Source organism: Bombyx mori, chromosome 11, assembly GCF_030269925.1.
Source record: "Bombyx mori chromosome 11, ASM3026992v2".
In the NCBI taxonomy this organism is placed as follows: Eukaryota; Metazoa; Arthropoda; class Insecta; order Lepidoptera; family Bombycidae; genus Bombyx; species Bombyx mori.
Genome location: NC_085117.1, coordinates 4,073,605 through 4,093,022, shown reverse-complemented (window position 1 = coordinate 4,093,022; position 19,418 = coordinate 4,073,605). Strand labels below are relative to the sequence as shown.

Here is a 19,418-nt window from a genome sequence, read left to right as displayed (position 1 = left end):
AAGTCATCTAGGTATACCGTCGCGCCCTAAATGATCAACGATTCATGCGGTAAACCGATCCTCATCTCACCTGTAGACAAGTGACGTTGGCGCAAAAGAACGGCGCAAACTTCGAGCCGCACCGCGCTCCGGCGCACTCGTCACACATCTGGTCGTCCAACACGTACGGCTTCACCTGGAAATTAGCATTTCACATCAAATGCACATCTCACATTAAATACACAAACAATACCCTAAAGCTTTTAGGTAAGCCATATACCGAGCAACCGTTAAGTATCATAGTATCATATCATATCATCATCATGTTATTATATAAGCTCATGGACAACACGACATGAATTCCGCAAGCATTTCCATTATTTACTATTAAAAGAGTACTAATTTGTTTATTGTTCTTTTAATAGGTAGACGCGTCGTCGTTTAGATTAATTTAAGACAGCTCTTAATACTTCGGAGGCTGCCGGTATAGAATCCACAACTTAAGACTAACATTGTCGTTGCAAACAACTCGTGTTTAGTTAAGAGATACAAGTAGTTGTAGCTTGGCGACAGAATAGTTAATTCAGAAACAGCTATGAAGGCACAATTAAAATTTAGCAATAACTTGTTATAGCGGAGTTATAAAGTAACGTTTACCCCTATTATGGCAATTTAAAGTTACACTCTACTAATTATTGCCAAGATTAGTGAACTAGGGATGTTGTTCATAAATATTAACCTAGGAGGTTTGCGTTCAACATCATTGAAAGTCAACATTACATTTGACCAGAAACAGATATGAAAAGATAGAAAACGAATTTCATGATAATCTTTTTATCTTTGAAATTTCTCCTCTCGGAAAAGATGTGAAAAATAAGACTCATTGTAGTTCAGATGTTAAAACATCTCTGAAAACTATTGTGTAAATCCAATGTGTGCAAATGCCGGAGAATAATTAACGTAATCCAAATATCTATTTATTTTACGTAGATCGCACTCCTAATACATGATTGAAAAAAAATTACCATTTTGTAGCTTTTTCTGTGACAAAATAATTTATTTTAATGGCAACACTGACCTCGACGCGCTTGTCAATGTCGCCGTGCTGCAGCTGCACGAACCGCGCCGAGATGGCCGCTATGTATGACTGCTGGTTCGAAAACGCAACCCGTCCGGCGCCCTGGTAATACGCAAACGCCAAGTTTAAGCGCAATCACTTTGCATCTCCCACGCCAAAGCCTTCATAACTTTTTGTAGTGTAGATTAGAGACAATAATCGTAGATTAGAGGGATTTCTTAATATAATCTTCTACAAAAATTCCTCTAAACATTCGACACTTGAAATGCAAACGTGACTAAGCGACAATAACTGCTTTGTACATAAATGATAGGCAATAACCATATTCGATGCGCAAAAAAAATATATTTCTAGGTCTATTAAAATCATTTCAATCCTACAGCTAGATTCGTTAAAATATAATTTTTTTCAGGTATTTCAACTTTAAATTAGTCTACTGTAAAGTTCACGCATTGTCGCTTAGTCACGTTTGCCTTTCAAGCGTCGATATGTTTGTCACTCAAGTCACTTAGGGGCTGGACCGAATTGTGACTTTTTTATGTTAAATTCCTTGAATTTATATGCAAATCCTTCCAAATCCTTGAATTTATATGCAATGCACTTAGCTTCCTGAGTTCTTTTTTTCAATTTTCAGAGTAGGAATTGTATCGTTGGCACGCGCCAAACATTTAAGTAAATACAATTATCTGTCAAATGTCACCCCTCACCTTCGGGTATTTGAGTTCCGGGTCAGTGTCGATTCCGGCATAGCAAACTCCACCGTACAGCCGGTCCATGATCATCGCAAGCTCGACTGAAACGACAAACAAATTCTTTTAAAGCCATTTACAGGTGGTAGGACGTCTTGTGAGTCCGCACGGCTAGGTACCACCACCCTGCCTATTTCTGCCGTGAAGCAGTAATGCGTTTCGGTTCGAAAGGCAGGGCAGCCGTTGTACGGTAAAAACAGAATTTAGGACTCATCTCAAGCTAGGTGGCAGTATTTATGTTGTAGGTGTCTATAGGGCTCCGGTAACTACTTAACACCAGGTGGGCTGTGAGCTCGTCCACCTTTCTAAGTAATAAAAAAAAATTCAATACAAAATTACATGTATTCTGTACGTACTACGGTGGGATTCGTAAAACTATATTAAACAAGAGATCCAAAGTATTTCCAAAAACCCACAATGGATACTAGTAGTAAATCCAACATTGGAAAAATGCATTTATATGACGCGCAATGTAATAATAATGCAATAAAATTGAAAGCAGGATCAACGCCCTCACGATACCACATAAAGCAGCGAGCTATGTTGCTTTACATTGAGGGTTCAAGAAAATAGATTTTTTAAAATTTATTTTACACAACTTTACTTGGCAAAATGGTAAAATTCGTTCCTCGCATACTTATTGTATCTGTGGCAGACTATTAACATTCAACATGATGAGTTACAATACTTAAGACCACTTTTTTTTGGGTTGGGGGCCGAACCTCCTACGAGGTATGGTGACTAGGGTATGCGTGACATCACGGTATGCAAATGTTCGGAGCCAAACCAAAACAGAAGACCAATCACTTCTATGAAAAGCTGTAAATAGGACAATACCGGCTTTAAGTGGACGCGGAACACCTCCCACGAAGACGGTCTTCCTCGGGTCGAGCGGCATGCTTGCGTCCAGTACGAAGTCAGCGTCCGCCAGCCGCCACGGTCGGATCTGGACCGGCTTGTCGCGGATGGTCGGTGACGACACACACAGGTACAGCTTGTCCTCGTCGGTGATGCACGCTTCCATCAAAGCAGCCACCGAACTTTCATCCTGCAGGGTAATAAGCTGGTTGACTCAAAGATAGTCTCGGTAACCTCCCAGTCTGGTCTTGTAAGACGAGTACTCTATGTTAGAAAAACGATGCGCGTGCAGCTTGGGGCACGTGAATGAAGTGAAACTTCTTTTTCGATGTGTAGTGTTGTGGTTTTCTTCATCTTTCACCCTTAAATCAGATTGCTCTTGTAATAGGGAATGTTGTGCTCTTTCGCTCTGTCTCTGTCTATTACCCCTCCCCAGGAACGTTAAACGTGTAACGCAACCTTGTTAGAAGTCGCATTAGAAGTTTCACTTCAATAAGTAGACAAGATAATCCTTCATTCTCTTCAAAACAACAAGAAGATTACCCCCAATCAGGACAACAAAGCGCTAATACGAATAAGTCATTAAACACACTTACTTGAAACAGCAGAAAAGCGTAACCCTTGGGCGGAAAATAGCTTTTGCTCTCAGCCTTGTGAGGCCAGTCTACCACCAGCGGCCCGAAGCGACGAAACGAAGACGTTATCTCGTCTGGATATGAAACAAAAGATAATTGCGTCATCAGAGTCGCACCATTCATCTACGCATCTACAGTGGCAACTACCCTTAGTTATTGGATATTAATAAATGTCCTTTTTCTAACGAGCTATGAACATCGCACTGGGCGGTAAGAGCTCTGTTGTATCCAGACACGTTTAAAATTCTGTTCTTGAATCTTGTTAGTGCAAAGTTTTAAAAGAGTTCCGTTTTGATATCCGATACCCTTGTAATTTTTGGGTCTACAATTTCGCCAAACTTCACTTCGGCAATAATAACATTTTTATTATGTACTTTGGTTAGAGTCAAGCCCAAGTAATACAAAATCAAAATGAAACCACGGTACTGATTCAAACAAATATATCGATACAGTTCAAAGTCATCGCTTATCGATATAAAAGATTGGATCGGACAATCGCTGCATCAGATGTCCCCTCGATCCTAAACAAGACGGACATGATACAAAATTTCAAGTTTCATTTCTCAGGCGGTTGCGTTTCCGATCCGGTGGTAGATTCTGCGAAGCACTGGCATTGGCATGACTACCGGGCGACCACTAGTAAACTTAAATCAATCATCGACATCAGTTCACCGAGAAAATAGCTTCTGAGGTGACACACAAAAGATACAGTCGAATTAATAGACTCGTATTTTCAAATCGGTTAATAAAGTAAACACTAAATGTATTACGGAAACATGCACTCAAAGCCCTGTCAACTAGACAGCTTCATACCAAGGCCGCAGAGTACATCACCGGGCGTCGCTTAATCACATGTTTGTAGCGGCCATCGCTAGGCGACCAAACGTTCCGGCATTATAATCATTTAGAAACCAAGGATGTGTACCTAATTACAGGTAATACAGCCATTAGCGAGGCCATTCATTAATATCAAATAACGTTTTTTAAAATACTCGAGTTTATCGATTTTTACAAGGGCATTGCAGTTCTAACTAGACCAATTCACGTACACTGTTTTTCTATTGATTTTATAGAGCTTAAAGCCTGCTGTCGTCTAGAGGGCAGTCTCCCCCGTGAAAGCTATCAACCCATTTCGAGACGAGATCAAAGCCTATTGTGAGCTGTTACCACAAATATATCAGGTCCAAATAAAATGTCTCGCTTACAAGCCGTTTTCACGACTCGTAGATAATCAATACTTTTACGGTATACCTCCACCTTTGTTTTATTGTCACTAAACTGTATCTTTCCTTTCGAATACACTACAGTTTTCGTGGTGACGGAAGACTGCCAGTAAATCTAGGCCTAAATTCACCATTGTTTAGGTTTCCACAATTGTTAATAGGTTTTCAGAATTTTCAGACCTAGCTACCTAGTTTTGTTTCAATTTCCTGGAATTCATTTTCTTTACAGGTGTTCGAATATTACCAGACGTGTTCCTATTCTAAGTATCTTTCATTAGTATAGTAGGCAGCGGCTTGTCTCTGCTCCTGGCATTGCTGAAGTCCATGGGCGACGGTAACCACTCCCCATCAGGTGGGCCGTATGCTCGTCTGCTTATAAGTGCAATAAAAAAAAAAAGTATCGTGTTTTTCATTTTTATATCCACTATCTGCTGTAATTTTTATACCGTCAATCTCCCATTTTATTTTATTCTCGATTGATCGGGGTCATTCCCTTCATTTGTATACAACATTGCATAGCGCCAATGGCTTCAGGTGTCCTACTCACATCACTACAATTCAAGAATAAAATATCCGAGCTAGCAGATTCATCATAACATTGTGACAGTAATAAAGTGTGCAAAGAAAAAGTAAATCCAACAATTTTATCCATCCAACAATACAAGACCACAACACAGACATCCCTACAAAAAACGTACACAGAAATCATTTTAATGCAAAAATCAAAGATTCACAAACTCAATTCCAATGGCGATCAAAGAGACATTTATAACAAAGAAATTACAATTCCAATGAAGAGAGATTTCAGGGGCCGGTAATACAACAACGCGGTGACCCAGTTCCGCGACAAAGGGAAACACACGCCGACCGCATTTGTGACGATGCCTGATAACTATTAGATAAAACAACAAGAGCCGAGCCGTGGTGCGATTACAATGGGGGATCCGCACAGAATGGACCGAAATGATAACCAGTTTACAAGAGAAACTACGCACTAGAGAATGGCCAAGACGGCGATAAATTTGGTTACATAATGCACCAAGAACAGTTTGAGTGACTACTGGTTTAACAGAGAGAACGCGATATTCATCAGAACTGAACGTGAACTTGTGTTATCTGTTACCTTCGTCGATGTCTGGTGGCAATCCGCCGACAAATACTTTACGGCTAAATCGCTCGCCGTGCTCAGAACCGGCGGACACTGGTGACGATCGCGCCGGCGATCCGAGCGCACTCACGCACATCGAAAGACCTGAAAAAACACAAAAATTCTCATGAAATATTTACACTAAATAAAGAATTCTTAGTGACAAATGATACGTAGAATTTTTAGGTAAAAGTAACTAGGTTAGAAATTATAATTAATATCATCATCAGTCCATAGGCGTCCACAGCTAGACATTAGCCAGGTTCGTCACAATGACCGGTCCTGTGTACTTAGTGCGAGCTTTTTACGTTCTCGATAACGTAAAAGTTAACTAAAATTTGTATTGAGTTGGAACGTAAGCCTACGTTTGCCGATAGGGGCGCTATTCCAACTGCATAAAAATTTAAGTTAACTTTTACGCTATCGAGAACGTTAAACAACCCGCCGTAAGTAGCCAACTGAGCTGCCTGCGTCCAGGGGGATTTGCTCGATTTACCAGGTCGTCGGTCCATCTTGCGGGAGCCTAACCACTGACTTTTCCAGTGCGCGATAACCACTCAAGCTTGGCTCCAGCAGCCATATGTTCTACGACCGATGTGGCCTACCGATAATCAATTCAATCTTGCTATCCTACGGGCTATATTAGTTACTTTGGTTCTGCGAATCTCCTCATTAATGATTCAATTTGGCAGGGAAACTCGGGATAAGGCCCATTAAGGACCACGTCTCACTTGTCATTTGTCACCGTAACATAGTGGTCAAAAGATAGATAGGTCAAAGATATTCCTCGTCTTGAGACGAAATGGTAACTAAGTAAATTGGTATTACGAGAAACAAAAATTAGCCACTCAAAGGTTTTCACACTTTATTCCCAAATCACCTAACTTTAATGACTAAACTTAATACATGCTATTAGCTAGTACTAGATCGGAATATAAGGAGAAATATTCCATAGTCAATTAGTTTTATAAATTGAAAGGTTCTGATCCTTGTTTGATTGTAAATCCCTTTAAATGACGGCCAAATAAAAATCAAAGTAATGGGCATTTTATATACAAGGAACAACCAATTATTATGACATGCTCAACAAACACCTAATGATTCACCATTTCATACGCAGAGAAAATGACATTTGTGGGAATAAAAATGTTCTACAATTTATACTGTCGTTTGTTTTGAATGGCGAGGTCATGGGTATCGTGGATCGTATATTAAAATAGCTATGCCACACTTCAAAGCAACCGGACGCTTCGCAGCAGAAATATATAGAATAAAACATTAAAACCAAAACAAAAATCAGTCCTTTCCCATTTAGAAACGACAAAGCTGAGAGATGACTGTGGAATGATGCAGTCGACAATAAAACAAATGGTGGGCGTACAACTTGATGCGCGTGAAAGAAGTGAAACTTCTTTCACGCGCATCAAGTTGTACGAAGTGAAACTCTTTTTCTGTGTGTAGTATTGTGGTTTTCTTCATTTTCATCCTTAGAACTTATATCTCAAGGTGTGTGGCGCATTTACGTTGTAGATGTCTATAGGTTCCAGTAACCACTTAACACGAGGTGGGCTGTGAGCTCGTCCACACATCCAGGTAATAAAAAAAAAGCAAATTTCTCTTATAATAGGGAATGCTGTGTAAAAGAGAAACGACTTTTTCTTTCGCTCTCTCCACGGTCGAGTGGTTTGTGAGACGCTGTCTATTATCTCACTCTCGCTCTTCCTAAATTGTATCTTTTCTCTCTAGCCGTAACGAATCTGGCACGAGTTAAATTTTACTCTCAAGACCCCTAAGGAAGTTTCACTTCAAAAAGCAAGATTGCCAAACCGTGCTCTCTTGTATACTGCGTAGATTTCTGAGCGAACTCATAGTCTAACGTGAATATCTCCCTCTCATCACAAAACATGAGATCAGAACCTTCATTCTATTGTTTGACGCTTGATAGCTTGCTGGCTTAAATTGGCAGCATCATAAAAACAAACCCAGACATTCATCACACAACAATTCTCGGTCAACAGTTGAAGATGGGTCGTATTCTTTATTAAATTTCCGAGTTGTTTGACTAATGATAAAGTAAAATAAATACCAATTCTAACTGCTTTTCGTGATTCGTTAGTCTATACAAATGGAATGTCTTCACTCAGCATGAAAGGAAAACGCAGCTCAATTTTAGAATCTTGTAACCTCACCGGATCGGAGGAAAGGAAAAAATGGTGATGGGTCAACGAGCTAACGGGTTGCACAGCTCCAACTGGTGCTTAATAGTTACCAGAGCCCATAGACATCAACATCAACCACATGCTATTCCCAAACAACCACCTTGACACATGACTTCTAAATTCAATAGTGCAATGGCTGCGTCGCTCTTCAAACAGGACCCGGATTTTTATTGCTTATATGGTCGGACGAGCTCACAGCCCATCTGGTGTTAAGTGGTTACCGGAGCCCATAGACATCTACAACGTAAATGCGCCATCCACCTTGAGATATAAGTGCTAAGGTCTCAGTTAATTTACAACGGCCGCCCCACCCTTCAAACCGAAACGCATTACTGTTTCACGGCAGAAATAGGCGAGGTGGTGGTACTTACTCGCATTGCTGCATCGCAACAGAAGTATGGTGGTACCTACTAGTACGGTCTCTCGAGACGCCCCAGTAATACCAGTAAATATATTCCACCATAAATTTAACCACATAAATTTGGAGCACTTACCGGCGGCGCTGAGTCGGTTCACGACATCCTGCGTTTGGTCCCCGGAGACGGCAGGCGACCCCGCCCCGGCAGCACCGGCACCTTCCTCCACTCCGGGAAAGAAAGGCGACTTGCCTGGAACAAAATAAACAAACTATAAGCACAAAAAAAGTATAAAAACCGGTCTTAATTATAATGGATTCATCAAAGTATCTATTGTTAGAGTAGCATAGTGATGAAGATCTCTCGTGGTCGACTTCGTATTTAAGGAACGATTGCTTATTACAGTCTCCCAGTTTTCCTTCGTACAGTTAAAAGCCTCATTCAGTCATTAGACAAAACCTCATAATAATCTCATACAAATGTTAATTCACTGACAACTGACAACAACCTCAAGGTGACCTCGGAAAAATCAATACTATTTCGTCCTCAAGCGCTCGAGGCTTTAGTAATGTGGCGACGCTCAAATCAGACTAATAACTTAAAACAACAAATCTATCCCAAACATTACAAGCATAGTCTGTAACAATTCTTTTAAAACGTATTTTGAATTTTGCGAACAGAAAATATTCTTCAACGCAAATTTGTGACTAACAAACTGAATCTATTTAGAAAGTCAATGGGTAACGTTGACAAAAACTTTACAACTTGCTTACAAATGTTTGTATACACCCTTAATGAAGTATTACGCCATTATATTATTATGGGGGATGCCTCAGTTTTGCAACGAGTCTGGTATATCATCTAAAAAGTACTGATCGATGCATCAGCGATTACGAAGCAGTTCCGCCTTCACTTTCAGCAAAAGCGTCTTTTAAGACCATGTAGGACCCGTGTGCAATTATTACCCCAACACTCTCCAGTAAGCGCTCCGTCAAAACGCTAAAACCACTGTCTCTCATTCTGAGCGCATGTCAATAAAAAAAACATTTGCTTGAAACTTAACTGAACTGGGAGGCTCTAAAAAACGAACGACAGTTTCTGGGTATTAAGAAATCATGAATCTTTACACAAAAATATTTAATTAGTATATCAAATCCGAAAATCCAGCACTCCAATATCAAGTCCAAGATTCAATGGCAAACTCCGATCCCAATTAAATACGAATTTTCAAGAAAAAAAACCCATTAAGATTTATTTAATCATCAAAGATTGATGAAAAATCACAAGAGATATTTGAAGAAATTTACAGCGGGATTGAGTGACTGCGATTGAGAAACGCGATTTAATTTGCAATCTCACTTCGTCCGCTGGGACGCTATATTTTCAGTTTCATTCGAAATTGTCGATTGGTGCCATCAATCATCAACAGAGAATTACGTGTGGCGACCAGAGAGCTCACGTCTAAATATTTTCGCCTTTTGGCTGCCGGCCAAAAAACGAACCAATTTTCATAATGTCATTGACTCTTAGTCACGTAAATACGAAACGTAAAGAGGCGTCCAGAATACTAGCAGTATTATGAATTGAACATTCGAGTCAGCTGTATTTATGCGAAGTCTACCACACAAATAATAATAAACATGTTACAGAATTAAACTGGAAATGACACAGTCTGTTGACAAGATACAATGTTGGCATACTACTTCACGGTTTCAACTGTACTCGCGCGTACTAATGTGTATGAGAGAGCCAACTATCTCATGTCAACAAGGCACACGGTGAGCTTTACCAAACTAACCCGCAATTATTGCGAATTTCTTCCTACAAAACTTGGAAAGTCAATGATAAAAAAAACTTGTTTCACTTGCGCACGCAAAGTGTTGACCGCGGTAAACCCATATAGCTCCTGGGTTTTGTGTGGGCGCGTATTGGACTCTTGTTGGATAGTGTAGGAGAGTTGCTTAATGGGCGGCTGCTACTGTCTTGGCAGCCCCATATAACGGGGAATTCGTATGAGGTTCGGTCCCCGGCCCAAAAAAACAAACTCACGAAATAAAATGACCAGTTTCATGTGATCTTACTGAAAATACTTATAGCAAATTTCCATATATATTATTATTAGCTGTACAGCAAGTACAACCCGCCCTTAAACAACCATCGTATATCGTGACCTACGCGATTCCCGGCAGGACATTCTAGATTCAGGGAGCTTTGACCTTTTAACCAGGCGGGTTAGAGGTCAACCGGGGTTACATGTACTAATAATATAATAAAATATACGGACGACACTAGATCACATATCGTAAAGGGACTCAACATGCACCATGTAACATGATAACTCACAAAATTCACTACTACTCCGAGTGCTCATGCCTGACAAGACTAAAAAACCAATAGCTACCATAATTCCTCGTCTTAAGGTCTGGATTTTTAAATTTGCACTCATGACATGATTTGTAAAATGAACTATGATAAGAAATAAGATAATTGAAATTAATTTGACATAAACTTCTCTTCCAGGGCCTTCTTTTATAGGCAGAGTACCTCCCACCTGGCCCATAGCGATTGGTTACTGCTGCTCATGGACATCAGCAAGGGTCAGAGCAAGCCGCTGCCTACAGCTAAACTCAAACCCGCAAAATTATAATTTGCGTAATTACTGGTGGTAGGACCTCTTGTGAGTCCGCACGGGTGGGTACCACTACCCCGCCTATTTCTGCCGTGAAGCAGTAATGCGTTTCGGTTTGAAGGGTGGGGCAGCCGTTGTAACTATACTTGAGACCTTACAACTTATATCTCAAGGTGGGTGGCGCATTTACGTTGTAGATGTCTATGGGCTCCAGTAACCACTTAACATCAGGTGGGCTGTGAGCTCGTCCACTCATCTAAGCAATAAAAAAAAAACCTGGTCATGTTACTTCCCGAATCGTTAAGGGACCAGCACTTTTTTTTTATTACCTAAGCTGAGAGCCTTGAGAGGCTATTTCAGCGTAACCTTAGCTAGTAGGTGTGCTCACGGGGCTCAAACCTGACGACGTTGCTAACACGAACCCTAGCAAGAGCCGTGCTTCGCAGAATCTACCACCGGATCGGAAACGCGACCCACTGAGAAGATCCGGCGAGAAACTCAGTGGGCTGTGTCTGAGGGTTAATTTACTCGTCGAGCCCTTCGTCGCAAGCGACGGGTGGTCCGAGTTTGCCATTCTTATTTATACGGTTTTTATTCTTCTTATTCTTCACAACCTGTGCCCATCCAATGCTGAGTGTAGATAGATCCCTTCATATGCACTCCATTCTTTTCAGTCTCTTGCCTTTCGCATCCAGTCCTTACCAGCTATTTTGACCATTTTTCAAACGTTTCAGATAATTTAGTTTTCACATTCATAGACAACTAAGTTATTCATCGTCATTTAAATATTGTGCTAGCTACAAAAACTGGCAACCGCCTATATTGATGTCGGTTTAAAAATAATCTCGATAAGATTCTGTAAACAAAGCCCTATTTTAGACATAAAATTATAATACGTAGATACTGAGCACAGAAAATCTCAATTTATAGACACGTTTATAACTTTTGCTACTATTGTTCGTTATAAGATAGATTTGTTCTCTTTGTTTGCGTGTTTAATATCTATAGACATACAAAAGAATGAAATATGTATATTAGTCTCTGGTCCCTATAGTACATAGTTTGAGGCCGGATGACCCATGTGTACGTTACGTACGTAATACGTCTTCCGGTTATTATTTTATTAAAATACTATTGATAATAATTATATAGATTAATTAACTATTAAATCCCGGGAATTAATAATACCGAGATTGTTTTCATGACCGCCCATACGATCCGGTGTTAAGCGATTTTGCAAAAGCCGTTACTTCAAAAGGCGTCAAGCTCAAATCCCCATCTGGGCGTAACTGGAATAGCCAGCTACCAGCCAATAGGTAGAGAAAAAATAGTCAAACCAACATTTAAAACCAAACGCTTAAAATAAAATGTAGTTAAAAAACTCAAGAGATACACACACTTTAAAAACAAACCGAAATAAGAATCAAATTAATCATATTAATCCTAAATTACCCTGGTCAGAATATTTGGTAAAATAAAAGTTATTGTATGAGCTGGTAGCCTTGAGAAGCTATGCCAGCGTAACACAGCGAATGCGTGAACTCACGAGACTCAAACCTGACGACGTTGCCAACACTGACCCTAGCAAGAGCAGTGCTTCGCAGAATCTACCACCGGATCGGAAACGCGACCCACTGAGGAGATCCGGCGAGAAGCTCAGTGGGCTGTGTCTGTAGTTTTATGTACTCGCCGAGCCCTTCGTCGCAAGCGACGGGTTCAACGAGCATTTGTGACCGGTGGTTGAGGTACCTAAAAGCACCGTTAGTGGATCGGGAAGATCTGAAATGACGTGTTTTGGGCGACGTCGACTGTTTACCATTCAGTCTACAGGAAAGGAAAATGTCAAGTTAATCGGACGTCTCCATGAAGACTGAAAAGATACACAATAGCAAGGCAACCTTAAACCCGCTAAGGACATTCTCACAATTAGCTCGCATACATATTATGATTATTAATAATAGGTATGTCACTATACCTATGCAGAATAACTAGCTTTGTTTGAAAACGAAACGAAATTTAAAGACTTTTTTTAAACAATCAATTATTTAAATTAAATCATTGCGAATTTACACGCAATTTACTCATCTCTTAACTTCTCAATGAGAGAGGATACAATCCAAATAAGCTACATTTCCTTCGTTACTTCCAAATTAATCCAACGTTTGGTAGTAGTTGAAAATAACTTTTCAATTATTCATTTAAGCAGATCACGAGCTCAAGGCCCACCTGGTGCTAAGTGGTTACCGGAGCTCATAGACATCTACAACGTAAATGCCGCCACCCAACTTGAGACATGAGTTCTAAGGTCTCAGTATAGTTACAATCGCTGCCCCATCCGTCAAACCGAAACGCATTACTGCTTCACGGCAAAAATAGGAGTCTTGAGCATGACGTGGAAGGAGCTAGAACAGGCTGCCCAAGACCTATGTAAATGGAAGGATTAGATTCGAGCCCTACACCCCAGCAGTGGGTTATATGAAAGAAAGAAGAAGAAGGACCAACTTTACTTAATCAAGATATGTTTCTTTAAAACTATATACAATGCCTAATATCGAGGGATGAAAGGTTTAAAGAATATTTCACTTAGATAATACGCAATATTTATCTTTGCAATTAAATGTTCGTTTTATTTGGTATTATCATCAACAATTCGGTATTTTTAATTGAACTTCAATTATGTTTACTCCATTCGAAAAGATGAAGCTTTTTTGTGTTTTTTTTTGTGTTTGAAAATTTTTTTTCAGGTCTTAAACTTTAAATGGCTCTCCTGTAAAGTTGCAAAAATGTCGCTTAAACCAAATAACCTTCCACCTCTCGATATAGATTTTTAGATTTTGTAGATTTTGAAATGAAATTCAATGTTACTCACTTTTCCGGTAGGGGAACCTGGGTCCTCTTATGAACGGCGTTATCAATGGTATTGTGTGCACCGACATTATATTATCACAAACAAAAAAAAAATTAAAATCAAGAGTACTTTTCACAGGAAAAATCTATTTTTTTCTTTCTTTTTAGCTTGAAAATGTGCGCCCGGGACTGCTTCTCTTGACGAATGACAGATTATTGAAAAAAATCGACAATCGATTTCGAAATTTGATAATATAGTTTTCGAAATCGCGTTGGCCATGCCAGTACTATTGTTATTTTTTTTTAATTTTATCAAACTGTGCAATTATTTTCACAGAACTAAATGGATTTAATTGTCAAGATTGTTTAATTCTGTTTTTTTAAAAGATAATTGTAATAAAAATATGTGAATTGTTAGTTATTTTTTAAGAAGGTCAGTGATTGTTGTGCATAATTTGGTTTGAATGAAACCTTTTTGAACTTTGGTAATATATACTTTTTACTTTGTTAATTTTCATTTTATTTATCGATATTGTCTGTTGTAAAATGAATTTAATTTGAATATAATTAAATGAATTGTAATGAAATCAGAAAGTTTTTTTAGTTTTTTGTTTTTACGGTCGCCTTTTAAGGACTCCAACACCGAGTGGACCGCAGCACCACCGATCGACTTTTTTATTCCCTACCTATGCTGATAGCCTTGAGAGGCTATTTCAGCTTCGCCTTAACGTGTAGGTGAGCTCACGAGGCTTAAATCGGGAGTGTTGCTAACACTGGCGCTAGCAAGAGCAGTGCTTCGCAGAATCTACCACCGGATCGGAAACACGACCCACTGAGAAGATCCGGCGAGAAACTCAGTGGGCTGTGTCTATGGGTTAATTCGCTGGTCGAGCCCTTCGTCGTCAGCGAGGGGTTCGACGAGAACGATGGACGGGGCTTGTGGTACCTAGAAGCACTTAGTGGATCGGGAGGATCCGTAATGACGTGTTTGGGGCGACGTCGACTGTTTTCCATTCTGTCCGCAGGATCGGGTATGTACTGGTGGTAGGACCTCTTGTGAGTCCGCATGGATAGGGACCACCACCCTGCTTATTTCTGCCGTGAAGCAGTAATGCGTTTCGGTTCGAAGGGTAGGGTAGCCGTTGTAACTATACTGAGACCTTAGAACTCATATCTCAAGGTGGGTGACGCATTTACGTTGTAGATGTTTGTGGGCTCCAGTAACCACTTAATACCAGGTGGGCCGTGAGCTCGTCCACCCATCAAAGCAATAAAAAATACCGACCATCGAGTTTGTCGGAATATTATCTAATGACTTCTATTTTCAGCCTTCGATGTTATGGACACCGCTGAAGACAACGCGGAGTCACAAAGCCTGTTTCTAGAAAATAGAGGTAAGATTCAACACATCGCCTCGACCTAGAACAGATGCCGATAGCTTGAACTTGATTAAGGAAGAAATTTATTAATGCCTTAATTTCCCGAACATTTTATATTTTTAACAAAAAATTTGAAACTCAAACACAGAAAATTGATAAAAAGTATACTAAACCCTCATTAACGATATCCAAAGAGTAAATTAATAATAATAAATATCTCTTTTGTCGTATCACTCTTGTCAGAGCGGTCGTGGTTGTCATTCTGCAACATTGCTGTGGGCAGATGCTATGCGGTCCACGAGCAATCGCCACTTCTCCCGGTTTGTGGTGAGCCTGGTACACTCATGAAAACATACTATCATTTTTTGGACACATCTCCCGGCGAGGAAATCGCTCCATAGAGCGCCTTGTCGTTCAGGGCAAAGTAGAAGGCACCAAACCAATTTTTCTTCTTACAATTACGTAATGTTACTTTAAATCTTGAGGTGTTAGTTACTGGACGAACTTTAGTAAAAAAAATATGATCACTTGCCGTTGCAGTTCGTAAAACTTCAACCAGCAATCGAAAGCAATAAAAAAGTATGTGGCGGACGCCGTCCATTGCCTGCTTCGACATTAAATACCCGATTAAGTACAGTGCACGAAATACGTATTAAATTATCGAGATTTCGTTTTGTTCTATAACGTTCTGTAGACTTTTTTTTATTGCTTAGATAGGTGGACTAGCTCACAGCCCACCTGATGTTAAGTGGTTGCCGGAGCCCATAGACATCTACAACGCAAGTGCTGCCAATCACCTTGAGATATGAGTTCTAAGGTCTCAGTATAGTTGCAACGGCTGGCCAAGGCGCCGGAATATCTAGTAAACTCTGAGAAAGACGAATCCGTAAATACTGAGAATGAATCTATTTTTAAGAGACCTTAAAGGATTAAAAAGAACATTAACAAACAAAAGAAGGGAAAGTTAGGCAATCCTTAAGCGTTTAATCACAAAAATCGATATAGTTACTTCAGTGCGTCGCTTAGGGCACCAGTGACCTACACGGCAGTCAAAAGTTTAATTTAAACCACTTTTTACGGTTTTGTTTTAATTTTATAACTATTTATGATTCGTATTAATATTAACTAGTAGTACCCGGTAGTAGCCCCCTAGTCGAAATTCGACTATAATTAATTGGAATTGTAGGTTTGTACACCATTATGATTGTATTGTCAAAGACTATTATGCTTCCCTAATCACAGATTTCGCCAAGACTACACTTTAGACAAATATTAATAAAGGTAAACAATATTTAATCTATTCTCAATTTGACCACAGACTTTAGGCAATAAGTAAAGTTTGACAATAAACAAATAGTATGCATGCGTGTGTGTGTATCAAATACATGGTGTGTGTGTAATGTCTTTTTTATTGATTTAATGTCTTTTTTATGTATAATTTACAAAAAATATTAACATTCTACACTCCTCTATATTCTCTATAAGTGTGGGAAATTTCATACTCCTCCGTCCGCGCAATTTTCGTAAAAAGGGATACAAAGTTTTTGCTTCACGTATTAATATATAGATTCTTCAATCAATCACAACCAATCGATTAGCTGTTTTTCAATTGAATATGCAATATCGAAAAGGGCACATGTCGCATATTTTGTCAAATACGTTTTTTCATATACATGTAATTTTGAGGCTTACCTACACCCATTTTATAATAATTCCAGTAATTTTCAATTGCTGATTAACACTAAAATATATCTCAAAAGATAATATTTTAAATTTTACACTGCTTCAGAAAATAATCAGTTTTTTTTGAAGTGAAAACTTCTTTAGAATCGTTGTGATTTCAAACCGGATGCAACGGAAAAAACGACAGGTAAGAGACACAAATACAAAGAATGAGACAGAAATATACATACTATTTAATACAGCGCCATCTGTGAGATTTTTGAAGTGAAACTTCCTTATCGGCGTTGGAAAAAAATTTACCGTCACATTTTTCGGTTACGCGTCACATTTTTCCGTTAAGCGCCATCTGTTTTGTATTCATGTCTATGATAATAAAATCCTTTTGTTTAAACTTTATCTAATTTAACTTTATTTAACCAATTTCTAGAAAGTTGCATGTAGATCATTTTTCGAAAAATAAGGCCATAAATAAGTTTCACTTCTTACGTGTGTACACTAGTACACGCACACATTTTTTTAATACTAACGTGTGTATGAAAGTGTAGTGAATTTTAATTTAGGATTATACGTGTAATTAAAATATCAATTCACAGAGGGGGCTACCTTACAATTATTTACTAATGACAAAATTTTACATATACTTAAGACGTTTAGGATAATTGTATTTTAATTTTGGAAGGTTTCACTTCTACCACGTGTGAATTGCACACATTTTTTTTCATTTCCTGAACATTTTACATTTTCAGAGATGTGCCCTTTTCGAAATTGATTATTCAATTACATTCGTAGTTTCTGGATGCACTTCGTGTTTACTATTCACAGGACTGATGGAACATTTCCGTTTGATGTTAATCTAGCGACCTAGTTTTGTAACTGTGTCGTGTGTCGTGTCATTGTACAATACAGCGTTGCAATAGTCCTTATTCTCGTTGTGACTATGAATATGTCCCGGCCGCGAAGGTTCCAGAAATTATTTATTACTGGTGGTAGGACCTCTTGTGAGTCCGCACGGGTAGGTATCACTACCCTGCCTGTTCTGCCGTGAAGCAGTAATGCGTTTCGGTTTGAAGGGTGGGGCAGCCGTTGTAATTATACTTGAGATCTTAAAACTTATATCTCAAGGTGGGTGGCGCATTTACGTCGTAAATGTCTATGGACTCCAGTAACCACTTAACACCAGGTAGGCTGTAAGCTCGTCCACACATCTAGCAATAAAAAAAGCCAAAGTAATGCCTCGCTGAAGCTACCACCGGATCCGAATTACCTCTCTCTCTTTCTCTCTGCCGTTGTATTGTAAAAACTGAGACTGAGGTGGCGGTATTTACGTCGTAGATGTCTATGGGCTCCAGTAACCACTTAACACTAGGTAGGCCGTGAGCTCGTCCACCCATATAACCAATAAAAAAAGGTAAAGAGAATTGTTTTATATTGGGGATAAGTTAAGGAAGTCTGCTGTGTACAGCAAATTACAAGCCAAAAATCCACCACAACAGCACCAACGCAGTGAGTGATGTGTGATGTGAAGGTGGCAGTCGCGAAAAGAGTCAAGCGTGCTGATTAAAAATACATTATCATCATCGTCATTCTCCCGCCCTTCTCCCAGTCACCTGGGGTCAGCGCAACATGTTTTCTCCTTCCATACTCCTCTATCATATACCATTTCTTCGCTCACTCCCCACTTACAAATATCGTCTTTCACGCAATCCATCCATTATTAAATTTAATTTTACTAGTGGTCCCGCAGTAGTCGAAATTCGACTATTATTAATTAAAATTAGAAGTTTGTGCACTATTATGATTCTACTGTCAAAGACTAGTATATTTCTATAATTACAGATTTCGCCAAGACTACACTTTAGAGAAATATTAATAAAGACAAACAATATTTAATCTATTCTCAATTTCTCTAGAGACTATAAACAATAAGAAAAGTTTGACAATAAACAAATAGTATGCATGCGTGTGTGTGTGTGTGTGTCAAATACATGGTACTGTGTGTAATGTTATTTTATGCATAATTTAATAAAATATTAACATTCTGCACTCCTCTACATTCTTTATAAGCGAGGGAAATTACAAAAAAAATATATTATAATATCTAATTCTTTTTTATTGTGACGCTACCCTTATTAGTCCTTTTACGAAGGACATTCCTTCTTGCACTGAGATTTTGCTTCGTAAGTACTTCGTGCTCTCTACCCTCCATAATTTCTATATCTAAATTTTTTTTTTTTTTTTTGTAAGCCTTTATTGCTGATACTAAACAACAATATTTACACATAGTAGCAAATTGTTTTAACTTAAATCTAATCTAATACATCGGGTTTCCCGGTTCAGTGATCAGCGTGTCCTGTGACACATAGGCCTCTTCCAGCTGCTTCCATTCTTCTCTATTGCTAGCTTTTCTGGACCAAATTGTCCCTCCAATCATCTTTATATCATCTGTCCATCTTCTAGCTTGCCTACCTCTTTTTCTTTTGCCATCACGTGGCTGCCATTCTGTTATAATTTTAGTCCATTTCATTCTGCTTTCCCTTGTCATATGCCCAGTCCATCGCCATTTTAACTGTCTTATCTTCTTTAGTACATCTTCCACCTTTGTTGTACATCTAATGTCTGCTGCTCTTTTGCGGTCT

The 19,418-nt window shown here is 39.1% G+C and overlaps 1 protein-coding gene across 3 annotated transcripts in view; it reads right to left on the bottom strand.

The window, feature by feature from the left end:
* Positions 1-19,418, bottom strand: part of LOC101735954 (translational regulator orb2) — a 72,961-nt gene that overhangs the window by 7,280 nt on the left and 46,263 nt on the right. For 2 of the 3 annotated variants that reach the window (XM_038013764.2, XM_038013766.2), the window contains 7 exons: positions 8,383-8,496; positions 5,646-5,774; positions 3,261-3,373; positions 2,644-2,854; positions 1,765-1,850; positions 1,058-1,159; positions 71-175 (listed from right to left, as the gene is read on the bottom strand). In XM_038013764.2, the coding sequence (XP_037869692.1) occupies positions 71-175; positions 1,058-1,159; positions 1,765-1,850; positions 2,644-2,854; positions 3,261-3,373; positions 5,646-5,774; positions 8,383-8,496 (860 nt within the window). Of the gene's footprint in view, positions 1-70; positions 176-1,057; positions 1,160-1,764; positions 1,851-2,643; positions 2,855-3,260; positions 3,374-5,645; positions 5,775-8,382; positions 8,497-13,742; positions 13,938-19,418 lie in introns of those variants that run through there. The other variant, XM_038013765.2, reaches the window with a different exon arrangement.